The sequence below is a fragment of the Mugil cephalus genome, chromosome 3, assembly GCF_022458985.1.
Source record: "Mugil cephalus isolate CIBA_MC_2020 chromosome 3, CIBA_Mcephalus_1.1, whole genome shotgun sequence".
Lineage (NCBI taxonomy): Eukaryota > Metazoa > Chordata > Actinopteri > Mugiliformes > Mugilidae > Mugil > Mugil cephalus.
In genome coordinates, this window is record NC_061772.1 from 23,361,777 (window position 1) to 23,387,273 (window position 25,497).

The 25,497-nt window shown below is 42.9% G+C and overlaps 3 protein-coding genes across 4 annotated transcripts; 2 read left to right on the top strand and 1 right to left on the bottom strand.

The window, feature by feature from the left end:
* Positions 1-132: 132 nt before the first annotated feature.
* LOC125005652 lies at positions 133-5,702 on the top strand. Its single transcript, XM_047581134.1, has 7 exons — positions 133-1,835; positions 2,257-2,418; positions 2,499-2,694; positions 2,851-3,066; positions 3,156-3,298; positions 3,814-3,949; positions 5,381-5,702. The coding sequence occupies exons 1-7, from the start codon at positions 592-594 to the stop codon at positions 5,567-5,569; spliced, it is 2,286 nt and encodes a 761-aa protein (XP_047437090.1). The 5' UTR covers positions 133-591; the 3' UTR covers positions 5,570-5,702.
* Positions 5,703-5,843: 141 nt separating this feature from the next.
* Positions 5,844-16,856, bottom strand: usp8 (ubiquitin specific peptidase 8). Of its 2 annotated transcripts, XM_047581131.1 has the most exons (20): positions 16,756-16,856; positions 16,079-16,254; positions 15,294-15,438; positions 15,080-15,165; positions 14,637-14,778; positions 14,392-14,434; positions 14,091-14,262; positions 13,812-13,974; positions 13,508-13,649; positions 12,895-13,181; positions 12,306-12,803; positions 11,973-12,047; positions 11,540-11,838; positions 11,033-11,254; positions 10,723-10,933; positions 9,900-9,902; positions 8,885-9,121; positions 8,026-8,168; positions 7,798-7,930; positions 5,844-7,397 (listed from the first exon to the last, which is right to left on the bottom strand). In XM_047581131.1, the coding sequence occupies exons 2-20, from the start codon at positions 16,180-16,182 to the stop codon at positions 7,239-7,241; spliced, it is 3,264 nt and encodes a 1,087-aa protein (XP_047437087.1). In that variant the 5' UTR covers positions 16,183-16,254; positions 16,756-16,856; the 3' UTR covers positions 5,844-7,238. The 2 variants fall into 2 exon arrangements, with proteins under 2 accessions (XP_047437087.1, XP_047437089.1); XM_047581133.1 differs by lacking the exon at positions 9,900-9,902.
* A 4,869-nt stretch (positions 16,857-21,725) lies between these two features.
* Positions 21,726-25,496, top strand: hdc (histidine decarboxylase). The gene is made up of 12 exons (XM_047581714.1): positions 21,726-21,804; positions 21,932-22,104; positions 22,217-22,330; positions 22,418-22,540; positions 22,651-22,788; positions 22,869-23,012; positions 23,499-23,565; positions 23,651-23,813; positions 23,892-23,982; positions 24,060-24,158; positions 24,277-24,378; positions 24,712-25,496. The coding sequence occupies exons 1-12, from the start codon at positions 21,777-21,779 to the stop codon at positions 25,492-25,494; spliced, it is 2,025 nt and encodes a 674-aa protein (XP_047437670.1). The 5' UTR covers positions 21,726-21,776; the 3' UTR covers positions 25,495-25,496.
* Position 25,497: the final 1 nt, after the last annotated feature.

A 25,497-nucleotide genomic window follows, 5' to 3' on the forward strand; every position in this document is an offset into this window, starting at 1 on the left:
GCAGAGGACTTTGCGACAAAACAAAAAGTAAAAGAAGTGGCATTCTTTAGTTGAGTTTGAAAATCTGCATCAAACGGAGTTCGTGCAGACTTCAAAATGAAGACCGACAGTGGCGCCAGAAAACAACAGCAGCTTCTAAATGGTGTGCTGAATGTCAAAACAAACCATGCACACCCTTTTTCACACAAGAGGAAGAAAATGTGTCATGAGAGCTGCTGTATTGAGGTCAAAGTGTTGTGTTGACACGTTGCCGAGGCGTCGTTGTCTGGCTACCGTGGATCCCTGGTGACTTGCCTTAGCAGCAGATTCTCCAGTGTTTAACCCGAGAGAAGCGGGGCACATAGATACATACATGCATACATGTACAGTACACACAGTCTGTCAAACATCCCACAGGGCAGAAGAAACACTTCCAGCACACCGTGTTCTGTGTCTGGTTATCGTCTCCTTCTGTCCTCAACCCGCGACAACCTGCAGGGAGGAAACTAAAGCGCACAGCGGTCCTGTTTTTTGTGGGGCCCTACTCATCGTCACAGTGGTTTGAGATGTGATATGTTTTGAGATGGCTTTTTCTTAGAGCGTGGGACTAAGATGAAAGCCAAGGCTTTGTCAGTGAAGGAGTGCACCTGGACGTCAGAGGAGTGCCACCTAGTGGGCGAGCTGCACGGAGACGTCCAGAGAGACAACCTCCGTCTGCCAAACATCTTCAGGTCCAAAAAAGTGAAGCCTCTCACCAAGACTCAGACCGGCCCCTCTTACCAGGTTTACCACACAGCCAGAGAGCTTCTGCTGGAAGTGTTGGACAGAGAAGCCGTCCGGGAGCTGATCAGGAGGTCTGCCGGGGTGAAGGCAGGAGCAAACCGTCCGTCACACGGCCAGAACAAGGAGCAAAACGCTGATATCTCTGAGGAGGACTACGCTGAGGCGCTAACGTGGTTTTCTATAGTCTTAAGAGATGGTCTGTCTGTAGAAGAGAGCGGCAGCTTTGGCTCAGAGTTGACCCGGAGACTGGATGGATGGCAGGGTGTCCTGAAGAGAAACAGCATCCAGACAAAGCTCTTGTCTCTGAGCAGACTGGAGGACGGAGACAAGCTGGAAGCCCTCTCCGCTTTCTGCAGCCACCTAACCAAGCGCTACCAGGTCCTACACACTCCCGGGCCCAACCTGGCCGTGAAGAAATACAGACTTTCCTATCAGCAAGGGCCGTGCTCTCTCCACCTCGCCCTCCTCTGCGACGTGAGCACGGGGTTCATCTGTAACACGTATCTTTATTGTCCAGGGCAGCTGCAGAGGCGGAGTAGGAAGCCGGTCGTCGAGCATGTGATCAGACACCTGCTCAGGCCTTTCCGCAGCCACAGACACGTGGTTCAGCTGGACAGCTCCGCCTGGATGGAGGGCAAACTCAAAGACATCTTCTCAGGAATAGGGGTCAACATTCACTTTGTCCCCGCCGCTAAAAGGCCGGCAGTGAGTCCAACATCTTCATCGCCACCGCTCAGGCCACAACAAACGTCTGAAGACTCCTCGGCCCGACTCGTAGCCCACTTGCAGGGCTGGACTGGAGCCGCTCTGTTATCTCAGTCAGACCCGAAAGGATCGGCGGTAGATGTGTTTCTCCCAGGACTCTGGGCGATGTTTCACGTGATCTGCATCAACACATTTGTGCTTCACAATCTGCAGAACCGGGGCTCAGGCAGACAGGTCAACCTGACAGAGTTCACAAAGACCCTGGCCTCTCAGTTGGCCTCGGACACCAGCGTGACTGTGCCCGCGCTGCCACGACTAAACAGCTCTTTGTACCAGGAGACAAGTTCAGCAAATCTTTCCAAGCAAACGTAAGTGCAATCGTTTGTTACACAATATTATATATATACAGTATAAGACCTAAATATACAGTGAAGTTCAATTCAGCTCATTTCAGTAGAACCTTTTAGGTTCATTTCAAATACCAGTATGTGGAATACTAGCTGAAAATAATGCAGATTTCCAAAAAAGTAGCATATAAGCTACCACCCTCTGTGATGTCTGAAGGTGCAAATGAAGAATAAGACATGTGCACATGTAAATTAAGCAGAAGTTTAAGTTGACTAATGAGGTTTGACTGTTAAATTCTTACATATATTATAAATATCTGGATCTGATAATTGATATTACAGCAATTTTCTCTATATCTAGTTCAATGCTGTACATATACATACATATACAACATATGTAGGTAACGCTAGTACTGATTTCTGTTGCGTATTTTTTTTCCAGCTCTGCAGTGAGACTGCAGACCAGGGGGAACAAGCCCGGAGTGTGTGGTTTAGACAACGCCGGCAACTCCTGCTACTTCAATGCCGTGTTACAGTGTCTGTGTTCCACCGTTCCCCTCGTGGAGCACCTCCTCAACAGGGACACGCGCAAAGAGCTGACTAAGTGAGACGACCCTCTGTCCCTTTTTCTGACTTAATTACATGCGAGTCATGTTTTGGTTGGTTAAACGTCTGCATGTGCAGGTCCAAGTGTCGGGTCGCTGAGGTGTTCGTCCGCCTCCTGGAGGAGATGTGGCTGGGAGGCAGCTCCAGCTGTGCTCCCTTGGAGGCCAGGTCTGTGCTGTGCTCCATTTTGCCCCAGTTCAACAACTACTCCCAGCAAGACGCCCAGGAACTGCTGCTCTTTCTCCTCAATGTGCTCCACGACGACCTTAAAAAGGTGAAACATGTGTAACATCTGCTCTGGCACTTGTTGGTTGATGTCATTTACTTCTTCCTGTCAGTGGTTTTAATGTTTTGGCTGTATTCTAGAATTGTCTTTGTGAAACTACAACTAGAAAAGAATAACTGTGTGTTTGGGTGTTTGTCCTACAAGGCTGCAAGGCGCCAGGTGCGCTCCTCGGTACGACAGTCGAGGCAACAACAGAATAGGAACCTGGCCACCGAGTGCACCATCGTCTCACATCTGTTCGAGGGCCAGCTGAGCTACACGACGCTCTGCATGCACTGCGACCTCCAGGCACACAGCACGCAGACCTTCACCGTACTATCACTGCCGATTCCGACAGACATCTCCAAGTGCTCAATCCAGGTAGCGTTTTAAAAACGTGAACCACCATGGCACATTTCAGATAGTCGTGGTGTTGCTATTCACCTGAACTCTGTCTCTACTCTGCTCAGGACTGCCTTTCACTGTTCTTCGAGCAGACTATCCTGACCGGGGGCGAGCAGCTGCAGTGTTCAGTGTGTGGCCTGAGGAGGGAAACGACCCTTCGCACTTGTCTGGACAAACCTCCGGAGATCCTCATGTTGCACCTGAAACGGTGGGTACAAATCAACACCTGTTAACACCTTAAAGAAAAAGTTCACATTTACGTCAAGAATCTTTATTTGTTATGATTAACAACACAGTCATTGCAATCTCACCTGAAGGTCCACTTAGTAGGACTGTAGCTGCTCTGTGGGCTTTAAATATTCATCAGCTGATGAATTTTGCCAATTTATACATTTTCAAAGGTGTTTTTTTGACACTTTCAAGACTTTTAGTCCGTGTTTTCTCCTTGTGTCTCGCTGCATCTTGCCGGGGTGTGGTGTCATTGCTATGGGGTGGGGGTGCCTGGTCTGGTCTAGGTGCGTACATGTCTCAGTAACATCCATATGTATGGCAGGTTCAAAGGTTTCCCAGCAGAACACTGAATTGTCAGAAGATGGTGAATGTTATTCACATCTCCTGTCAGTGGTCATAATGTTGTGGCTGATCGGTGTACCCTATGCGCCAGTACATATAAAAATCAGGAGACATGATGTTGTTGTTAAGTTCTTTTGATGTCCTTTGCAGGTTTGGCTGCAAGGGGAAGAACCAGGTGAAACTGAGGACTAACGTCGTGTTCTCCATGCAGCTCGATCTCACCCCATTTCTATCCAGTTCAGTAGAGAACGCCACACAGTCTTCATACCATCTGTATGCTGTTGTGGTGAGTGTACACACACACACACACACACACACACAAACGATATACACTGACAAGCCACAACATCAGGACTGTGGAAAGATCTGAGCGAGGGCTTGACTACTGGGTCAGAGCAGTCTCTTGTGGGGCTTTCCTGATTGGTAATATCAAGAATGGTCCAAGGAAGGAAAAATGTCAAACTGACAAAAAGACACGTGTGAGGTCGAGGTTTAGTGATAACGTGGGGAGCTGGTCTGTGTGCTCCGATTTAACAGACAAGCTGCTGAAAAAGTTCATGCTGCTTCAGATAGAAATGTGTCAGAACTCACAGTGCATCACAGGTTTATATTTATATTTCTACTTTATTTATCTTGTTTATTCACTGTTTACTAGTATCTATATTATAGTTACTATGGGTAACAATCCGGTACCTGAGTGCATAATGTCGTTCCATCACATGCTTCTGTATGGTTGCAAATGACAAATAAAAGTCCTTGAAGGTTGTGTATTTGTGGGGCTGTGTAGCACCACATGCTGACCCCAACGAACATGTGAGCATCTGAACTTTGCCATGATGGCAATGGAAGGTGACTTATAGCACTTTTTGTAATTAACTATGGGCAGATGTAATAGTCTTGCACTAAAAAAAATAAAATTTATTCGTATTATCGTTTCAGTGTTTCAAACAGATTTAATTATTGTTATTATTCATCTCATAACAGTTTTAACCGTTTATCAAGGATGTCATTATTTATTCTCACATACTGTATTTCAAAATGGCTTTTTGTCACAAGATGGCAGTAAATTGTTAGGACAGAGCTAGACTTGTGGCTTTTCAAGTGACTAGATTAGATCATATATTCTTTTAGATAGTAGCTACACACCGTGGTCAACGCACGTGACGTCACAGCAAGCGAAATCTCCATGGTTACGCCCACTGAGTTGCAAAAAGTGACAGAAGTTCGGTAATATTGATTTATACTGTATTTTTCGACGTTGTAGAGGTTTGTCGATGTTGCTGTTTTGATGTAGGTACCTAATACAACGGCTGGCAGTAACTATTTCAGTTCCAACAATAAATGACAATAAACAATAAATATTTGGTAGCGTTAATTCTCAGCTTTTAGCGTTAGCATCGTTTTTTTTTTAGCTACATTTATCATAACTTAAATTACCTAAAACTAACTAAAACTAAGTGGAACTGAGACTAGTCCACATTTCCAAATCCATATTACTTAGTATGGATCATTGTCAAGTCCACTTACCCTTTATTTGATATGATAATCCACATTTTTCCCGTCTCGCTGTACTTATACATTTCACCATGTTTCGCCACTCAGGGGGGCGTGGCCCTGGTCGGCAGTGACGTCATGCACACCCTCTATTACTGGCTAAATTTAAAATGTGATAAGAGTCTTAGTTTGTTTTATTCCAGTTAACTCTGTCCTTCCTCAGAACCACATGGGCCATCTGAACATGGGCCACTACACGGCTCTGTGCCACAACGCTCCAGCCCGGACCTGGCACTGCTTTGACGACTCGATAGTCAGAGAGGTACAGGACAGCCTCGTGCAGTCTCCAAACGCCTACATGCTGCTCTACACCTGCAGGCCTTTCCAAAAGCCAAAGATCCATGGACTCTAAGAGCTTTCCGACATGATGGAAGGTTTATTAACTGTCCCGTCTGGTAGACCTGCTTTCAAGCAACATCTCTGGTGCTGCCCACTTCTCGGCATCTGTTCTTCAAATAGATAAAAACTCTAGCACTGTCTTGTTTCTTACACTTATACCAACGTTTGTATAAAACGTTTATCCATTGTATTGTCCCACAGCTGCAGGAGTAAAGGAAGAAGATGATGAATGGACAGGGTATCAGGGTGTTAGATCCTTAAAAACACTAATTCACACACACGACGACTAATTTTAAGCAATTTTAATAAATAGTCATATGAGCTGTTTGAGGTTAATATAATCGTTATATCTGAAACAATTTTTAGAGCATTAGGAAACAAAATCAACACGTAAAAGTGAAAAGAAAACAGATTCTGATCTCATGCTAGGCGATAAAATACTCAGGAAGGAGTGATATCCTGTCACTTCAGATCCCTGGTCCATTCCCCAAAAAAAAAACAAAAAAAAAAAAACAAAACAAAATTGTGCTTGCGCTCATCAGTCACCAGCCCATAGGCAGGCAGGCAGCAAGTGTTGACACTAATGCACTCCAGTAAGTGAATAAGGTCAGTTCTTCACGTCCTTGAGTTCTCCGGCTCAAAAGTGAACTCAAAAATGAAACTAAACCAAAATGAGAAAATCAGCATCACTGGAATAAACCAAGCAGGACGTCAACATATGCCAGAAAGGTTTCCTCTAAATAGTGTTTGATAATACTAATGTAGAGTTTAAATGATAATAAACTTTATAGAAGCGGGAAGGGTTTTTAAGTCACTGGCTGAACTGAGTAAAATGGACAGATCTCAGCATCCGTATCGATTTAAAGCGTTCTGAGTTGAGTATTAAAGTCTGCTGTTAAACAATGTGATCTACACAAACAACTTAAATTGATTGCATATCGTATAAGTGCAAGAATGTGACTAATATGAACAAGCAACAATCTAAGCTCCCTCCTCTCCTAAGGAAGAATGCAAAAAAAAATAAAATAAAATATATCATTCACAGTCACGTCCATCGGCCTTAATGTAATAAACAGCAGAAGGTTATACAGTTAAACCCCTAAAACACATTGCTTGTCTTTATGAATATGCTGATATTATGATGGCTGCTACTTCAAGAACAAAAAATAATCATTTGGTCACTTAACAGATTAACACTTCGCCCTCGGGTATTTACATTTTCGAATGTGCAACATCAGCGTCGTTAAGTATGTACATGCCGTCTAACTGTTAATCCGGCGCACGCGCAGTACGAGAGAACTGAAAATTAGTCCCACCAATACCGCCGTCCACACCGAGTGCAATGCGCCGCCAGCCCTACAACACAACCATGGTACAGAAGTCAGATTAAAAGGAGCATCTGTTTAGTCTGCAGATGATCAGTAATGTGAACAGACAGCCCGTTTTAACAGCTATCGGTTGCTCAAGTAGCTGAAGCGTTTGCACCGTTCCTGCACCTTTCTCCCGTCTGTGCATCTCGCTCGAGAGCGCATCCTCTCGTGCACATACGCGGCTAGTTAACCAGCACCTACGCGCACCAGGTCCTCTGAGCAGTGATTTTTGAAAAGGAAAAAAACAACCTCTAGGCATTGAGCTTTGCTGCTCCGGTGTAGTGTTCTCTCTCCTCCGCAGCCTACACACCATCACAGGGTGGAGTAAAAGAGGATGTAGGCCGCAGAAGACTTGACCGAGGAGGTGGAGATTTCAGACACCTCGTGGTCATCGAACTTGTACCAGCGCTGTTTGAGGGCGTTCTTACAGTAGGCTGTGTAATGGCCGCCATCTAAACCTCCATAGTGATTCTATGGGAAATAAGAAGGTTGAGAGAAACTCAGCAGCTGGACAGACATGTTTGGTTACATTGGTTGAATGGTTACATTCATTACATTACATTACAATGGTTACATTTTGAATGTGTGTTTTAAAAGTACCCAAACTTATTCTCACTTAAGCTTGTTTTTACAAATATTTAGTATTTTTTTAGTTTTTACCTTGAAAGCTAATGGCATTGAAGCAACTTGGCCAATGAAATCAATCTGTGTATAGTTTACTTGTTGTTCTAGCTAATTTTATTTTACTGTTTAAGCCGCAGTCTAATCCTTGTTCCTGCGACACATTTATTTATTTTTGTTTATAAGTCATTTAAGCACAAATAAAAAATATTTAAATAAAAAAAAGAGCATTCAGTTCCTTTCTACTTACGGAAACTCCATAAAGGTTGTATCTCTTCAGGGTCTGTTTGGGTCCAATGACGTACTGAGCCAGTTCCAGACTGTCCAGAGGGAAGTCTACGGTTGTCTGCAGCTTCTGCTTCCATCTGCCCTCATAGGAGAACCTGCACAAATGATCCCCATTCAAGAAAACAGTGTGAAAAATCTTATTTAAAAGAGTAATGTTAACATCATTTTAAAAGCAAGCACATTTACAAACCGTTTTAAGTGCACCAGGAGAATGGGTGGGACCTTCCAGATCTCCAGTTTCTTGGTGGAATCTCTGTGGGCCCGGCAGTGTCTGCAGAACACCTTGTTGTTGTCGGTCAGTCTCTCTTCTTTGGAGAACAGCTTCAGACAATCCTGCCCCCCCAAAAAAAAAAAAAAACTTTCAATCAGTGATCGCACTTTAATTTAAATTTACATACAAACTCATATATGATTATTACATGCTTGTAATGAACACTACAGCATAAAGTTTTATTTACTTTGACATTAAACTTGACTAAATATTTTTTTTTTCAAACGTTTGGGGTCTGGCTTCCTCAATAAATTGTATAGCATAGATTTGTTCATTGTAAGTATGGATGGACATCGATAACCGGTTCTTTAAAAGAACTGGTTCAAAATGGTTCAATTCATCGATACCATTAGCCTTCATGCTCGTGAAGACGACAATGCGATGGTGGAGACACTGAAACGTTCAAAAGCATTTTTCTAGAAGGGACTGTAACAGCGCAACACGCAACTTATACAGCACCGTAATTTCAAGCACGCAAATAACGAAAGTGCCATGTGTTCAATAATCTCCAGTCAACGAGTGCAGCTATCGCCAAGTCTCAGCAGAACAGCACTTGTGACAATACACAGAACAATTTCCTATATGTTTTCTTACACGAGCCCTATCTCTTGTTTAGAAAGTTGTTTAGTAGGAATTGATAAAGGAATCGATAAAGAATCGGATCGATAAGCAGATAATGGCATCCGTATCAATAAAATACTGGCGCCCATCCCTTATTGTAACCTTCTTAAAGTTTACACTATTAGTGATGACTCCTGGTGTTTAATATCTGACTGACCTGCAGAGAGCACTTGCTGGTGGAGGCCAGGGGCAACGACAGGTACATGAAGGTCTCAAACGTCCGTGACTTGCGATGGCAGGTCTGACACTGAACGGTGGACTTGAACTGTCCCTGGAACAGCGCGACAATTATGGACTCATTCAGCAGCTTGTGTTTGCTCCAGGCCTGGTCAGCCGCCATCTGATCATCCAGGTGATCGTTCTCCTCCTCCTTGTAGCGCTTCCTGTTGTCCGCCTGACAGCAGAGATGGAAAAAAAACAACATGGTGGCACAACAAGGATAAACTTAGATTAGCAACTTTAATAATCCTACTAAATATACCACTCATAATTATAAAAATAAAATAAGAAACAAGAGAACTACAGACCAAATTTCTAACCGATCATTTTTATTTTTTTGTATTTAACACCTATCTAATATTTTTCATCTTCATTTGCATGCAGTTCAGGCAATTCACTCTCTGTATGATAGGCAGGAAGATATGAGTGGCAGGTTAATTAATATCTCATTAATTAGAGATGACTGAATTATCAATTACCCCAGAGAGACAAAGTTGACTGGGCCAGTCTGATGGCAGACAGGTCTGAACATCACACAAAAGGGACGTGATGGGATGGAGTGTGTTATGAGAAATGCACGTCACCAGCTACTCACCACTTTACCCTCTCAATTTTAAAGGATCAATAGCTCTGTAATAAAAAATGGGGGGTGGATGTACAACTCAACCCCAGACGGAGACACTGTACTTCTAAGCTGCCGGTTCTCAGCTGAATGTTGGTCTTCAGTAAGAAAAAAAAAATAATAATAATCTGGGAAATGATCTTTTCACTAATTCACCTTTCCCCCCGTTCAAATGCACATGAAGCCAGTAGAAATAAGTCGATACAGGCAATGAGCATGTCTTTGGGTCTACATGCACAGAGGTTCTGACAGAGCATCAGACCAGACAAATGCAGACACACCACACTCACACTGCTGCAGGAGGACCAAGGACACACAGCTATTTACTTACTCTCTAATTTGCCATCAAAATGAAACCCAGTGAAAAAAAAAAACAGAAAGAAGGAAAATGATAAATAGACTAAGTTTTTATTGTTAACACGCAAATGTGCAACAAAGTGCAGGGGTAATAATTATTATTCAATATTTAACTCAGAGTTATTTATTTATTTTATTTAAAGTAGAGATCGACCGATATATATCAGGCCTATATTTGTTTTTTTGTTTTTTTTCTGGTATCGGCATGGCCTGATATGCAGGTGTGTTTGCTGATACATTTCTTTTTTTTTTTAACCGGCAAGCTGAAGACACTGGAGACCTGCAGCCCATACATTGCCCCTCCCCCACCAGCAGAGTGTGTGCAGCTGGAAGCTTTGGAAGCTGCTCCCTTGAAAGAAGACAGAATATTCTTATTTAAATGTGTATTAAGTTCAACAAAGATGATGCTGGAACACTACTTATGTTCAAATGTGTTCAAGGAAATTACCTGAATGAGAATTAAGTGCACTGAAACGAGGTGTGCACTTTTTTTTATTTTTTTTTTTTATTTATGCACTACTACCTTTTACCCGTTTATTGTTTATTTTGTATGCATAAGAGTGTTAAATATTCTCTGAGTTCAATAAATGTTTATGTTCATGTTTTTGGTTAAATTGAGACTTGTGGAGGGAGAAACAGCAGCATCGGCTCCAAATATCAGCTCCAAAAAAATCGTGAGCACGTATTGGCATCAGCCCTAAAAAATCCATATTGGTCGATCTCTAATTTAAAGTATTGTAGATCTTGTACCACACAGGTGATTACGTAGCAGTCGTGACTAAAAGTGTGTGCGTTACCTTGTTGAGGTCCTCGTGCAGCCCATCCATGAGGAACAGCAGCAGCTCCTGGGAGTCTTGCTGGTCGTAGCCAGCAAACTGCTCATTGATCTTGCCTATGGTGATCTTGAAGTCGCGTGGACTGATGCACTTGTACAGGCCGGCCCACAAGGCCTTCATGATGACACCGAACTCCTCCGCCACCTCCCCTTTATGGCCAAGAATGTTGTACCTGTCAGAGGAAGACAACAGATGCAGAGCTGTCACGTACGGCATTTACCTCACGTGTGATTATTCTATGCTAAGTGGTCCCACTAATCTGTAAGCTGACCTGTTGATGTCCTCCAGGTAGTAATTGTTGTTGAAGTAATCAGTCATGGCCGGAGTGTTGCAGAGACACTGCAGGATGGAGTTCATGTAGCACGTGTTGCCGAGGTTTCGAAGGCCCGTCAGTGTTGCACCCAGACCTCCGAATGTGGGATTCAGGTTGCGAATCTTGGCTGCTGAAGGCCGCACGATCTCCACTTTAGAATAGACTTTAACATTGGCAGGTCTGGAGGAGAGAGGAGCACAATGAGAGAATAGAGACTAGCTTCTGTAGGGAGGAGATTGAAGGAAATTCAATGGTTGTTATATCAAAATATATCCAATATCCTATATCCTGTATGCCCAAGTAAGGCTGTACAGACATTTGGCTAAAAATTTGAGTCAAACAACAGCTGCAACGTATTACACTCCTAACAGTCAAACATTTTTGCAGAAGCTGTATTTCTAGCATACAATGATTTTCTTTGGTCGACAGGTATTTCTTGTAAACCATCGAATCTCTGCGCCTTACTTGGTGTCTCTGTTGATGGTGGGTATGACCGCAGCGGTGGTCGGGGCGGTGGCCTTCTTCTGGGCCTCCTCTCTCAGGTCTTGGCTGATGTCCGGGGAGGAGTAAGAGCGCTTCAGCTTGGACTGTTCCCGCTCTCGTTCGCGGCTGGTGTCTGGCTCAGCAGGCTGCGGCGTTTTCTGTTTGACTGTCGGCGGAGTGGACGGTGGGGTCTGGGGAACGGTGACCTCAGGAGGGTACAGGTGGACGCGGTTGGTGGGGGAATGGTAGTATCGGTAGGTCCCGGTCACTGTGTCCAGGAACTAGCATGAGGATGAGAGGAAAAGAAACAAAGAATTAGACAAGAGGAAATTAATTTTGTTCAGTTACGTCACTTTTACACTTTTAATTTTCAGCTAATCCAACAATATTTGTGTGTTTTAAGTATAATGAATACCTTCATCCAGCCATCTGGAAGACCTGGCACACTCCTTCCCATCTCCTCACTCCTTGCTCTGGTCAGAGGCTCCCGCTATGGAAATAAACATGGGTGACATGTTAATTTAAAGGGATATGTCTCCTAAGGCCATAGACTTGCCTGACCTCCTTCAAACTGCAAATGTCTACAAAACATACTTTCCTAGTTTCTTAAAAATAAAAAAATATCAATTTTATTTATTTGTTAGTTGCATTTCTCTGTGAAATCATGTTTGATTAGGGTTTGTGATGTTATCTGCTCGGACCGATAGTGTCACAGGTTAAACAACAAACACCAACAGTGGAGACTCACCTTTATCTCACTAACTATATGGTTGGGAACAGGCGAATCCAGAGACATACTCTTCGGGGGGGTGTCGGTGTTCGGCTCCTTCCCCCTCCTCTCCTTCTCGTCCCACACTTTGTTCTCTTTGTCTTCCTCTTCTTCCGCTTTCTGCCTTTCCAGTTTCTTTTTCTCCTGTTGCCCTTTCTCCTCCTCTTCCTTCCTCTTCTTCTCACTTTCCTCCCTTTCTTGCTTCTCTTTCAACTCCTTCTCTTTCTTCTCCTTCTCCCGCCTCTCCTCCTCTAAGCGACGCTCCTGGTGGCGCTTCTCCTGCTCCTGCCTCGCCTTTTCCATCAACGCCACGGCCTCAGAGTGTATCTGACTTTGTTCTTCTTCAGACAAGGCAGCGTTGGGATTGAAGAGGGGTTTGCCTGAACGGTCAGGGACCAGTGGTCCATTCTGGATGGACCCGTTCTGGTTGGGCTTAGGTTCGTCCACCCGGCCGAAGGGTTTCTTGGCACGGTCAAACTGAGACAGGCAGATAAAACAAAAGTCATAAATAGACAGTAATGTTGCACAGACTCCAAAGGTTTAACACTGATTAGGATTGATACTCTACCTGTGGGAAGGCCTTGGCTGTTGCAGGCGAGGGGCTGGACGTGCCTGCCACAGGGCCCTTCTTATTAAGGTTCAGCTCAGAATTTGTGGAGGCAGCCACGGGGGAATCGACGACGTCGGGCAACGTGTCAGCAACCATGGAAGTTTTGGATGTGGGGGGTCCTGCTGGTGCAACACCGTTCACCAGCGCAGGGGCTGATGGTGGTTGAGGCTCAGGTAACACCTCAGGCTCTGGTGGAGGTGGAGTCGGAGGCTTTGGTTCCTCTAGGGATGGGTAGCTAAAGTTCACTGTAAAACATCAGATCAAGAAAATGAATACAGCTACAAGACAGAACAGTTACACTTGATGAGTCATGCAAGACTAATGTGTTTAATGACAAGATTCTTGTTTCATTTTCATCAAGACTTTAAACTGCTGCTGGTGAAGAATATATTATTATTACTGAAGATGTTTATGTTGAACACAAAATTTGAGTTTTGATATTTTGCTAACATCTGGCACTTAAAAACTTTATTTTACCAACTGGGTTCTATAAATTCTTAAAAATAAATGAATTCAAATCAAACACAAAAAGCCAAAATTGTAAGGTGCACGCTGTGCTCGCGATACTCACGCTGAGGGAGTGTGTTGGTAACAGTCTGCCTAGGGGGTCGAACTTTAGCGTTGGTTGTGTACATGGGGTAAAACAACAGCCAGTTCTCGTAGCCCCCCTCCAGCACCAGAGGCTCACTGCGTAGGATGGTGATGCTGTCCCACTGAGGAGTGTGCAAACACATCAGTGCACTTCACAGGAAGATTTTACTTACGCATAAGCTAGTGCACAAATCATGCCAACACACACACACACACACACACACACACACACACACACACACACACACACACACACACACACACACACACACAGATACAGATACCTTATACAGTGCATCTTTGAGGCTTTGCAAGGTGGTTCCCAATTTTAGGTCCGTGACAGAATTGAACCAGTCAAGTAGGATTATATAATCCACAACTCCTCTTTGCCTCCAGAGTTCTTTGGATACATCTGGCAATTTTGCTTCGATCTGATTCACAGTGATTCTGAAAAGTCACAATAATGCAGTAGACAATGTTTAGGAGTTAGAATAATGAATTACACATTTACTATCTATTCCGAAATCAGATTACAAGATCAGGTATACAGCCTCCTCTCTCACCCTGGGCTAATGGCTTCCTCAGGCACGCTGATACACTTCTGGGCCGGGACCTGAATGTGGGACTCCTCAAAGTCTCTGTGGCTGCGGGCATCCATGACAATCATTGTAATCGTCTGGTCCTTCATCATGTGGAAAAGCTTCTCAGCCGTGATGCCACCAGCTGGTAGTGCAGCTATCGGACATAGTTATTAAATCAACTGTACGAACTGCGTCAAACTTAGAAAACGACTGCAGCAAATTGCAGAATTTATAGAATGATTTTTAAATATTTCTTCAACTTCCTTTAAGTTATTCAACTTACCTTTTGAGACTACATTCTTGAGTTCATTCTGTTCTCCTTTCACCTGAAGAACATACACAAAAACAACAATTTCAATACAGTAACTTATTACTGTACTTACTTATTAAGTAAATGATTTAATTTACATAATTCTCACAGTTTTGAAACCCCTTTCAAAATAAAAATCACTGCTCTTGGCTTAGAATCAATTCAACCACCCACTTGATGTGTTAAAAAAATTATAGAAATGAATGTGAAACTCCAACCTTTTTGCTGTCCTTCTTGTTTACAGATCCTGCTTTCGGAGAGCCCCGACCACCATCCTTCTCTTTTATTTCTTCCTTCCTCTTCTTCTCTTCTTGTCTTTCCTTCTCCTCAAGTTTCTTTCGAACCTCAACTTCTTCATACCTGTTAGTTGAGTAAAGCCAAAAGAAATTTGCTTACATACAAGTTCTGTTGTTGTATTCTTCAGCTCATGCAACAATAGTGCAGTTAATTACACCATTCACTGTTAGGGCCCACAGTTGCTGCTCATGATCTCTTTATTACTTTGAAATCCAAATATCCCACAAAATTATGAGCAACCACAAAACTGTTTGCGAGCGTGTAAAAGGCTTGTAAAACCAAATCAAGATTTAATTCAACACTATATCAATTACTCCCTGAAACAACATATAGATGAGAAAGCACAACGTCCAACGCCTCTAACCTGAGTTTAAGGCTTTCAGACAGCTTCTCAGCTTCTTCAATGGCTTTCTTAAAGCTGGTTGTCCCAAGGAGTGTCATGTAATAATCCTATGGATATTGGAAGAAAAAAGGAGTAAGTCAGAAATAACAAACTTCAATCCTTGATACATTTTCACTGTTCTAAAAACCTTCACACAAGAAAAAACTATATTTAGCTTAAAAACAATTAACTTTACCGGCTGCTGTTTGAAGTCTGGTCTTTTCTTGATGATGTCATAAACTGTTAAGAACTTCATGTACAGCACGTATGCTTTCTCTTCATCTCTGTCCAGACGACATTCCTCTGCCGCCTTGAAGATTTTGCAGGCACTCTGAACATAGCTGCAACACAGCGAATAATACATATGTTCATCACCATGTGTTTACAATGTCCTTGGAAGGTCTCTCCTTTCACTCAGTGATGCTATAGAGAGCCAATCAAGTTTTTTGTCCCCTGATCTGAGTCCTGATATGATCTTGCCTTAGTGTATTTGATGTATTTTATTGTGTGATTTATTTATTTCTTTTATTTTGGTAGGCGGCAAATCCAGTTGGTAATACTGAATGACGATTCCCTACCAGTGCCTCGCAAACAGTACAATAATTTTTCCCACTTGACCTCGTTTTCCAGAGTAAAGTATTTCCACACAGCAGATGTTTAGTAGCATCATTATGATTCTTCTTCTTAAATATCTGGCAGCTTTGACACTAGCAAACCATCACTTTAACCAGAAGAAGCAGTTTTGATGCTAAAGGAACGTATTATGGGAAACAGGAAACAAATAAGTACAAAAGATTGGGCTTGGCTGAAGCCCATCCAACCTATAATTCTGACAAAAAAATCCTCAATTGATCCAGATACCAATCTCCTGATATCAATCAAATAGTTTTGAGTGGCTTTTTCAAGCCATCTAATTAAATACAAAAATATATACCACACTATGCTGATACTAGAAGGCATGGAACTGGAACCCAAAGTTACCTTCTGGTGCTTGTCTTGTCTGGCTTAATTTCAGCTTTTTTATTGAGTTCACCCAGAGATGTGGACAAGTACAGCTCCTTAACCCCGGTGGAAACTGCAGGCATATTGGCGGATGTTTTCAGGCAGAGCTCACAGGCTAGAAACCAGTCAGTGCGGTACACAACCTCTGGACATTTCTGGAAAAAAAAAGGGTCGGGGCAGCAAAATAAAGTGAACACATGCTGCTTATGTGACATTAACAAACACTTCCTGGTCCAGTTTATGACGTTAGTTATCAGTTGAAGTTGTCCGGGTTAATAGCTGTCAACAACCGATTAACGACAACAATAAACAGCTACACGATAGGTTTCCATTCCGTTAGCCGTAGTGTAGCATTTAAAAATGAACACATTAAACTCAAAACGTGACAAATTCAACATATGGCTCCGTCTGTTCTTCTGTGTTGTTTATTACAAACACAATTTAAGCTCAGTAAATGTTAACTCAGCTTTGCTACATTCCTGTTTAGCCTGCTAGCTCTGAGCTCACGCAGTTACGCATTAGGTTAGCTATTTAATTACCGTACAGGTAGTCCGGCTTTACTCGCATTTAGCAGTGCGGACATACTATCGAGTGATAAAGCTGACATATACACAGTGACAGATTGTTTAATAACATGCACTTAACTTTAAAATTACCTCTTTCTGTTCCGTTGCTTACACTTTAGCTACTTTTTTGACAGCTGATTCCTGATTTCTTCTTCAGCTTCCGCTTCCTGTTCCGCTTATTTTTCTTCTTCGTGGGTTTCGTTGAGCACTTAAGCATTGCTGCCCCCTTTTGGCGATTCCACACACCATTTTTTTTTTACCGTTTCTGACAAAAACTGAAGAAAGTATTCTTCAGTTTTTCAGTTTTGTGTAATTATTGTGGTCAGTTTTGTTTTGATTATTTAGTTATTTATTATTTTACCACCAACCTGCACAGCTGCTGTTGTGAATTCACTTTAATCACGTTCCAGATGTTACCTAATCCTCTATTTCGTTTGTTTGTTTGTTTTTGGTGCATTTGCCTGGCCTTACTTGACTCTTGAGGTCGGTACAAAGTGGGGCAAAAAGACAAGTAGAAATATTTTTACCATCCCAAAATATTTTTTTCTTCCTCTTCATCCATCGATGATCAAGAATCTTATAAATGTCTTCAGATACAGAACACTTTATATAAACTTTTATACATTTTTTATGCATTTATAGAACAATGCAAAGTACATATTATTCGTATTGTTCTATTATTTATCTATAGTTATTTGTATATACAAATAACTATGCCATAAATGTTTAACTATTCCAACTGTCCATGGAGGGTGTAAACATGACTGTATGAGTAAAGTGACTAAAGTGCAAATGTAAACAGGAATTACAGGGATAATGTATTTGACGGTGGTGACTCATGAAGAGCCGGTCTGTGGTGGTGTGAGGGGCCCGACAGCAGAGACAGGAGAACCGTGTCATCACCATGTTTGACCAGGTGACATTTGTGCCGTGTGGATCTACAGTCATTGGTGACCAGTTCTCTGTGGGACCTTTTAGTGAGAAAGTTCAAAATACACAGGATTAACCCAACTTCCAGGTAAAGCAAGAGGAGAGTTTTGTGGCCAGGATGTTGGGCTGCAGGGTGTTGCAACCACAGGTTGTTTTATCCTTTTAGGGGGTGGGGATAACTGTAGTATGTATCCAAAGGTGGGGGGTGTTGGGTGGGGTGGGGTGTCCATGGAGGTCTGGAACAATGTCTGAAACACACTGTTGAGTTCCAGCCACTGATGTGAAGCCAGATGAGCTGTTTTCTCTCTCTGTCTCTCGTCCCCCCGAGGGCTCTCACCACGTCCTGTGTGTTGAAGGCGAGCACAGAGCTGCTGGAGTTGAGTGCAGATCTTATCTCCTCAAACAGGATGATGGTGTTGTCTTTCTCGATTCTGGTGCGAAAGGAGTTGAGTTCGTCAACGGGGGATGTGGGGCTGCGGCCTTCCACCTGGATGGTTCTGGGTGATGGCCCTGCCAAGCTGAGCATATATGTTTTTCCATACTTTTATTTTTTTTATGTTCATTTTAGTTATTTATCTTAAATAACTTTTACCTGTGAATTTCATCCGTTTGGATTTGCGGAAACCCCTCATTTCACTGTTGCTCTACCTGCACAGGGTTATTCACATAAATGCTGAAGTTAAATATTTTTTTTTTTATTAAGCAATTGTTATGTCACATTTGTCTCTAAGTGTTGTGTGTCATTGTGTTGTGACTGCTGTGTATTGTCTGTTACTTTTGGGTGGTGACATACAAAGTCAGTGTACAGTGGGATAACAACTCCCCCAGGGTACAATAAAGTGCAACTAGCCAACAAAGTAACTTAGAGCAATGTAAGGATATTTACATATAGTTTAAACACTGATCAGCCACAATTTTAAAACCACTAGGAGAAGTGAATAACATTGATCATCTTGTTATAGTGTAATGGTCTACTGGGAAACCTTTGATCCTGGTATTTATCCATGCAGATGTTACTTACACATGTACCACCCACTTAAACATTGTTTTTGCCAGGAACCCCTACGACATAACAACACTCTCCAACAGCAGCACCAAACCTGACCTACACACTAGGTTTCCCAGGTGGTTTTAATGTTTTGGCCGGTGATTGTATTTGAATACTCATGGAGAAAAGGGACAGTCATACAGTATATAGAATAATAATTATGTGCACTGTGAACTCTTGTAAAACATGGTGATCGGAACTGACATGACATTGAAATAAAGACATTATATCATAAACGTTTCACAATCTGTCGTGAGTTACAGTTTGATGGTGCAGTTAAACTTATTTTTCTCCATTAACATTTGGTCATAAAAGACTAACACGCTCAGTTGCCCAATACGCTCTCAGATTTACACCGTTAGCAGTAAGCTGAAATTAAAAAGGATAAAGCAAAGAAAAAATTAATGAATTAGAATTTATTTTTCTGCTATTACATACAGAATTACTAAAAGCCACGAAGGAGCATTTCTAAACCCACGCTTAGTTCACAGTCTCATCATTAGTCAGTGCATCCGTTCTGACCCGGCTCATGACAAACTAAGTGGCCACATTGTCTTTTCTGTTAATTTTCCTTTGACTTTTGGTTTGAAACATGAAGCCCGACGGGTTTGTTTGTGATCGGTGCATGCTACATTGGTAGTTGCTCATTTGAATAGGAACAACAACCTGATGCACTTTGACTTTGATGTCACAAGGCAGCGATCGCTCTTCAATTGCACAATCATGGCTGAAGCTGCTTTCATCAGGCTCAGACGTAAAGGCACACAAGGAGCACAATAGTCACAGTGTGCTAGGATCCATATCACACTTATTCCTGTGTATTCTATCGAACGCACACACGACTTCCATTAGTCATTGCGTGCTACCGGATGTTCTGTCGACAGTAAGTTCAAATATCATTCAAATAAAAAAATAAAAAAAACTTGTATGGCTAGTTCAACAGCAAACTTGAGCTCGACATACGTAACAAACTCAATAATTGCTGTGGAATGTGTGCAATATGTCCTAAATATGAAATTATCTTTTGAATCCAGATGAAGAAATACACTAAAATGAATGAAAATGTTTTTATTATAAATGGCTATAGAAAGAAGACACTGGTTTACAGACTGAAACAAACACGCACACCCAAAAATGTTGGTGAACAATGTTGTTGAAGAACGCTGAAGCAGACTGTGTGTCCTGATGGGGAAACAATGGAGGCAGAAAATGTTACAGGAACACGTTACCATGAATGGCAATATGCGGAATAGACAGCATGTTATTAAGTTTGGAGCATATCGCATAATAAAATACTGATGACATCCAGAATACAAACGCTTGAGTTCACAGTCAGACAATATTTTTTATCAACTTTTGCCAAGGTTGATTGAATTAACAGCTTTGGGACTGAAACTCTATCCCTAGTCTGTTCCATTTGTTCTTGATTTGAAAGATAAACATCCTCAGGTAGTTTCAATGGACAGGTTGTCTCTTGTCGGTTTCCCTCTGGTATAACACCTATGTGTGTTTGGCATAGCTGAATTGTGGTTGAATTTCCCCTCAATTATAGGTTTCGCTGAAGGACCCCTCCGTGGCTATCGCATGTCAGAACACAATGCAACAGCAAATAAGGCGTCATGTGAAGAGTCCAGGTGCTGCTCAAACCCTTTTGTCCGAGTTTAAAAGGGAGCGATTAGCTCCGGCTCGGTCGGGTTTGCCCTCTTCATCCTATTACCCTTTACTGTGTGTTTATTCATTGTTCGTTTTTTTTCATCACTCACTCTGTATCATTACCTCTAGATTGGTTTGGGAGTCGTGATGAAGTGCAAATATTGCTTTGCCGTTGCGTTCATGCATTCGTGCAAGAGGAGGCGAGGAAACAATTGTGAATGCATTGACTGTGGGAGAATTATTACTGTTTTCTTTCTGCCTGCTTAGATGATAGCGGCGTAATAATTACTCAGCCAGCTTGAAAACCGGAATGAGGCAGCTATAATGGTTGCTCAGTGTTTCAAGGTGTCCCTAATAAGCATAAGACTACATAGAAAAAAAAGAACAATTTAAGATATGCACTATATGCAAAGAATAATTTTGCATATTTTGTTCATTTGCTGCCGTGTCTGATTACTGCTCAACGAATAGTTCACTACTTAAAACAGCTAAAAATTCAGAGTTTTGCAGAATAAGAACAGCACTGGTGTATTGACAATGCCATCGCAGTACTGTCACAACTTATTGAAACAAGAAAAGGAATCAAGTAAGTTGATTAACGTACTTTCCTTAATGTGACAAGCCAAAACGCATGCTGTAAAAAATAAAGGTTTATAGCTCCTGACTCCAGGTAACGTTTAGCTGTCTGCGATATCTTGTTTTGTCTTGCCTTGTCTTGTCTTGTCTTGTCTTGTGTACGTCTCCCTTAAGGCTAAACAGTGGCTAGTGAGGGCCTTTGTGGGTTGAGGGGAGGGGCCTCTGTGGATCAGACTTGTTCCAGTTCATCCCAGTTTGGGATCTAGTGAATTTGGAGGCCATGTCAACACCTTGTGCTGTTTTTCATGTTTTTTTTTTAGTTGTTCCTAAACTGTTTTTGTGTGTGTGTCTTGTGTCAGGCTGCATCCTGCTGGGGATGGTCTGGTCTGGTCTGGGTTGGGAGCCACATGTCTAAGTAACATCCACATCACGAATGCCTGGTCCAAAGGTTTCCAAGCAGAACACTGTGTTGTCACACGATGGTCAATGTTATTTATTTCTCCCATCAGTGGTCATAATGTTGTGGCTGATTGGTGCAGAATATTTCATCAACACTGAGAAAAGCTCTAAAATGTGCAGCAGAACTTAGTTTATTTTCATTCCATTGCAGAGACAAATGTTGCACTATTAGTTATACTATTGTTAATGATATCGCTCTGTTACACTGGACACAGTATCATGAATAAATAGCTCATTACTATGAGAGGAGGGTAAATATTAATATTAGAAATAAAAGGACACGTGGAGGGCATTTGTTCGGTGGTTCAAATGCGTCACCCATCTAGGGCGTGTTCCTCAACGCAGGGTCTATATAGTCCTGTGATCTCTGCCACTGAACACACAAGGCATCACCCGCCCGTTACGCACCACAACAAATTAGCCCGAAGAGGTCTCATCTCCAGAAATGCAGACTGAGGAATACAATCGCAGAGGTAATCACGGGACCCTTTCGACTCAATCTGTCTGTATTTCGCAGAAAGCAATAACTGAAATAAATAAGAGTTGATTCGTGTCGGTGGGAATATCACGACCGCCTTTAATGAGTGTGTTTATGATCAGGTAAGGAGCTGGTGGACTACATCACCAAGTACCTGGGCTCCATCAGGGAGAGAAGAGTCATTCCAGATGTGAAACCGGGTTACATGAAGGAGCTTCTTCCTGATGCTGCACCTACAGAGCCAGAGGACTGGGAGAATATCTTCAATGATATCGAGAAAGTCATTATGCCGGGGGTAAGCGCCTTCTGTCGCTGTGTTAAACTCAGCTTTCTTGCTCAGTTGACTGAATCTTTAAAGGATGTGGTTCTGACATAATAACACCTACGTTTTCTCGTCTTTTGCTCAGGTGGTTCACTGGCAGAGCCCTCACATGCATGCCTACTACCCGAGTCTGACGTCATATCCCTCCATGCTCGGGGACATGCTCGCCGATGCCATCAACTGCGTGGGATTCACCTGGGTAAGGGGGCAGCACCTAGGAATGGCAAAGACCCCACATCCAAAAAGCATGATGATAGCATATGCTGTCTGTTTTGGTTTCAAACAGGCCTCGAGCCCAGCTTGCACAGAGCTGGAAATGCATGTGATGGACTGGCTGTGTAAAGCACTGGGGCTCCCGTCTTTCTTCCTGCATCACCATCCAGACAGCAGAGGTGGAGGTATACTGCAGGTCTGCAGCTCCTTCATAAATTTATTTTAATCTCAAGCCCTTTAAAAAAGAGTCCCCTGCAGTGACCGAGAGCTCACCATCTTTCTGTTCTACTTTCCTTTCCATGTCAGAGCACAGTCAGTGAGAGCACGCTGGTTGCTCTGCTCGCAGCCAGAAAAGATAAAATCCTGCAGCTGCGAGCTGAACTTGACCAAGACGTGGACGACTCGGCCCTGAACTCAAGACTGGTGGCCTACGCTTCAGATCAGGTCCGTGTCGCTTCATCTTGTCCCATCGAGCGGATGAAATAAACCGAGAAACTGACTCAGAGTGCCACTGCTTTTTGTAGGCTCATTCCTCAGTTGAGAAGGCAGGTCTGATCTCCCTGGTGAAGATCAGGTTTCTGCCCACGGACGAGCAGCTGTCTCTGAGAGGAGACACCTTGAAACAAGCCATACAGGAAGACAGGAGGATGGGACTGGTCCCGTTCATGGTACGTATTTCACATCGCTGTGGAGACGCTTCAGCTTTGTTTCGGCTCAGAATCAGTGACCTTTACTTTATGCTAAAATGTAAGCAGCAACTGTTTTGCAGTCTCTCTCAGTCAGTGGTTAAAATGCAGATTCATCAGTGTAAGGGAGAATGAAATTAATATAACCTTCTCTTAACATCCATGTCTGCTTATGCAAACAATTCTGCGATGCTACTCAGCAGCTGACATCCAAACCCACCTTGCTTTAGAATTTCACACGTGACACTTAATACTTAAAAAAAATCTTTTTCTTTCACAAAAATACACTTCACAGACTTATTTCTTGTAATATTTTTAACTCTAACCTAACATATCTGGTCAAACTACACGCCAAACAACATCAAGTAATCAGTAACATCATAATCATCATAATTAATTAGTACAAATACAGGAAAGAAGATAATAAATTATACGTCTCATCTGGGATTTTGTTTCTTTCTTGTTCAGCTCTGTTCAACTCTGGGAACGACGGGAGTGTGTGCCTTCGACAAGCTATCCGAACTGGGACCAGTTTGTGCGTCTTCACATTTTACTTCCAACTATGACTCTTTTTGTTCGATTTGTGTGCATTATGAGAAAAGCTGAAAACCTTTTTACAGGTGAAGAGGAAGGAGTCTGGCTGCACGTTGACGCCGCGTACGCCGGCTCCGCATACTTCTGCCCGGAGCTGCGCTGGTCCCTGGAGGGCATCGAATTTGCGGACTCTTTTGTCTTCAACCCTTCCAAGTGGATGATGGTCCATTTTGACTGCACAGCTTTCTGGTACGTCCACTACATCAAAACCTCGTCTCACTAATCTCTATATGTCTTTGAAATTGCTGAATTTGGTTTTTATCTCAGGGTTAAAGACAAATATAAGCTCCAGCAAACCTTCAGCGTTGATCCTGTTTACCTCAGACATGAAAACTCACAGGCTGCCACTGACTTTATGGTAAGATTTATTCATGTCTTCACTGTAGTCAATGAATCGACTATCTCAATGACCCCCCTCTGTTTTCTGTTGTTCAGCACTGGCAAATTCCTCTCAGTCGACGTTTCCGTTCTCTCAAACTCTGGTTCGTCATGCGCTCCTTCGGGTTGAAAAACCTCCAGGCTCACATCAGACATGTGAGACACACTCAGTTCTCAAACTATTTTAGGATTGAATATCTGCTCATAGTCGTCTAAGTGTGTCTAAGGAGACAACCCTGTGAAAATTCATTTCTTTTTTGTCTGTTATTTTCAGGGGATTGAGATGGCAAAGCTCTTGGAGTGTCACATAAAGAGTGACCCAAATTTTGAAGTTCCAGCCAAGAGGCACCTAGGCCTGGTCGTCTTCTGTCTGAAGGTATTTGTAGCCGAGCAAAAAACTATAACAATGCAGGTGTTACATTGTGTTTTATATAAGCAAGACTTCTGGTTAATCATTGTTGGGATGTGCAAATGTCACAGTCACACCTTGTTCAAAGGTGAGTTACCTGAATAGGGTCATCTTGTTTTATCATGTCAAGGTGAAGGTTAGAACAATATTCACATTCATTAAGGTGATGAGACTTTTATTGTTCGGCATGAATTTATTACAGTGAGGGCTTTATGTTTCTTGCAAGGTTTTGTTTTGGTTTTGTTTATTTTTTATTCTGCAACACTTATATAATGTTTTATACTTTATTTCCTTTCCTAGGCAGGAAATGCTTTGACCCAGGAGCTGCTGAGGAGACTGACCCGGTCAGGCACCATGTACCTCATCCCTGCAGACATTCACACCAAACGCATCATCCGGTTCACCGTGACCTCACAGTTCACCACCGCAGACGACATCCTCAAGGACTGGGGCACCATCTCTAAAACAGCCTCCACTCTTCTGGCTGAGACGCAGGCTTTGAATGACTCCGACCAGCTCAAACCAGGGGACGACGAAGTCATGGGAGACGAAGAAAACCACGTCGCCAACCCAGACGCTAAGGCCAATGAGAAAGAGGACGCCGCCTCCAAGCTGGACAAAGCTCAAGTGGAGCTGTGGATCGACAAGGCTTGGAATCGGTCTCGAAGGCCGATGCGCTCTCTCAGCTGCAACAGCGAGCCTTTGCCTTACACTTACATCGGGCCGCTGTCAGGCTGTGACTCTGAATCGAGGCCCAGTCTCAAAGACGCTGCAGGCAGCCTCCCCGTGCCATCAGCGACAGGATGTGGCACCATGTTAAAGATTACAGAGATGCCTTCAAATCTTCTGGGCAAACAGGTCCTGAAAAAGCTGACCAAGTTCTACAGTGTGCCCAGTTTCTGCAACCCATGGGTGCAGTGTAGTCGGCACCAGCTGTGCTGCCCTATGAAGGTTTCGCAGGCAGCTCAAAAACACTTGTCCTCCACCTGCAGAAGAATGAACTGTATCTCGTCCTCTCCCACTGCTAACTCTCCTCCCTCTCCCACCGCACTGGAAACTGCAACAGCACCAAAGCTTCTGTAACAA

Excerpts from the sequence above, each read along its gene's own strand:
- usp8 (XM_047581131.1), bottom strand. The coding sequence starts at position 16,182 with ATGCCTGCAGTTTCCACCGGGGTTAAGGAGCTGTACTTGTCCACATCT. Across the intron at positions 15,166-15,293 it reads CAGACTTCAAACAGCAGCCG|GATTATTACATGACACTCCT; the intron begins GTAAAGTTAATT and ends CAATATCCATAG. Across the intron at positions 12,048-12,305 it reads ATATAGTTAGTGAGATAAAG|CGGGAGCCTCTGACCAGAGC; the intron begins GTGAGTCTCCAC and ends TTATTTCCATAG.
- LOC125005652 (XM_047581134.1), top strand. The coding sequence starts at position 592 with ATGAAAGCCAAGGCTTTGTCAGTGAAGGAGTGCACCTGGACGTCAGAG. Across the intron at positions 1,836-2,256 it reads GCAAATCTTTCCAAGCAAAC|CTCTGCAGTGAGACTGCAGA; the intron begins GTAAGTGCAATC and ends TTTTTTTTCCAG. Across the intron at positions 3,950-5,380 it reads ACCATCTGTATGCTGTTGTG|AACCACATGGGCCATCTGAA; the intron begins GTGAGTGTACAC and ends GTCCTTCCTCAG.
- hdc (XM_047581714.1), top strand. The coding sequence starts at position 21,777 with ATGCAGACTGAGGAATACAATCGCAGAG. Across the intron at positions 22,105-22,216 it reads AGAAAGTCATTATGCCGGGG|GTGGTTCACTGGCAGAGCCC; the intron begins GTAAGCGCCTTC and ends TCTTTTGCTCAG. Across the intron at positions 23,566-23,650 it reads ATCCGAACTGGGACCAGTTT|GTGAAGAGGAAGGAGTCTGG; the intron begins GTGCGTCTTCAC and ends ACCTTTTTACAG.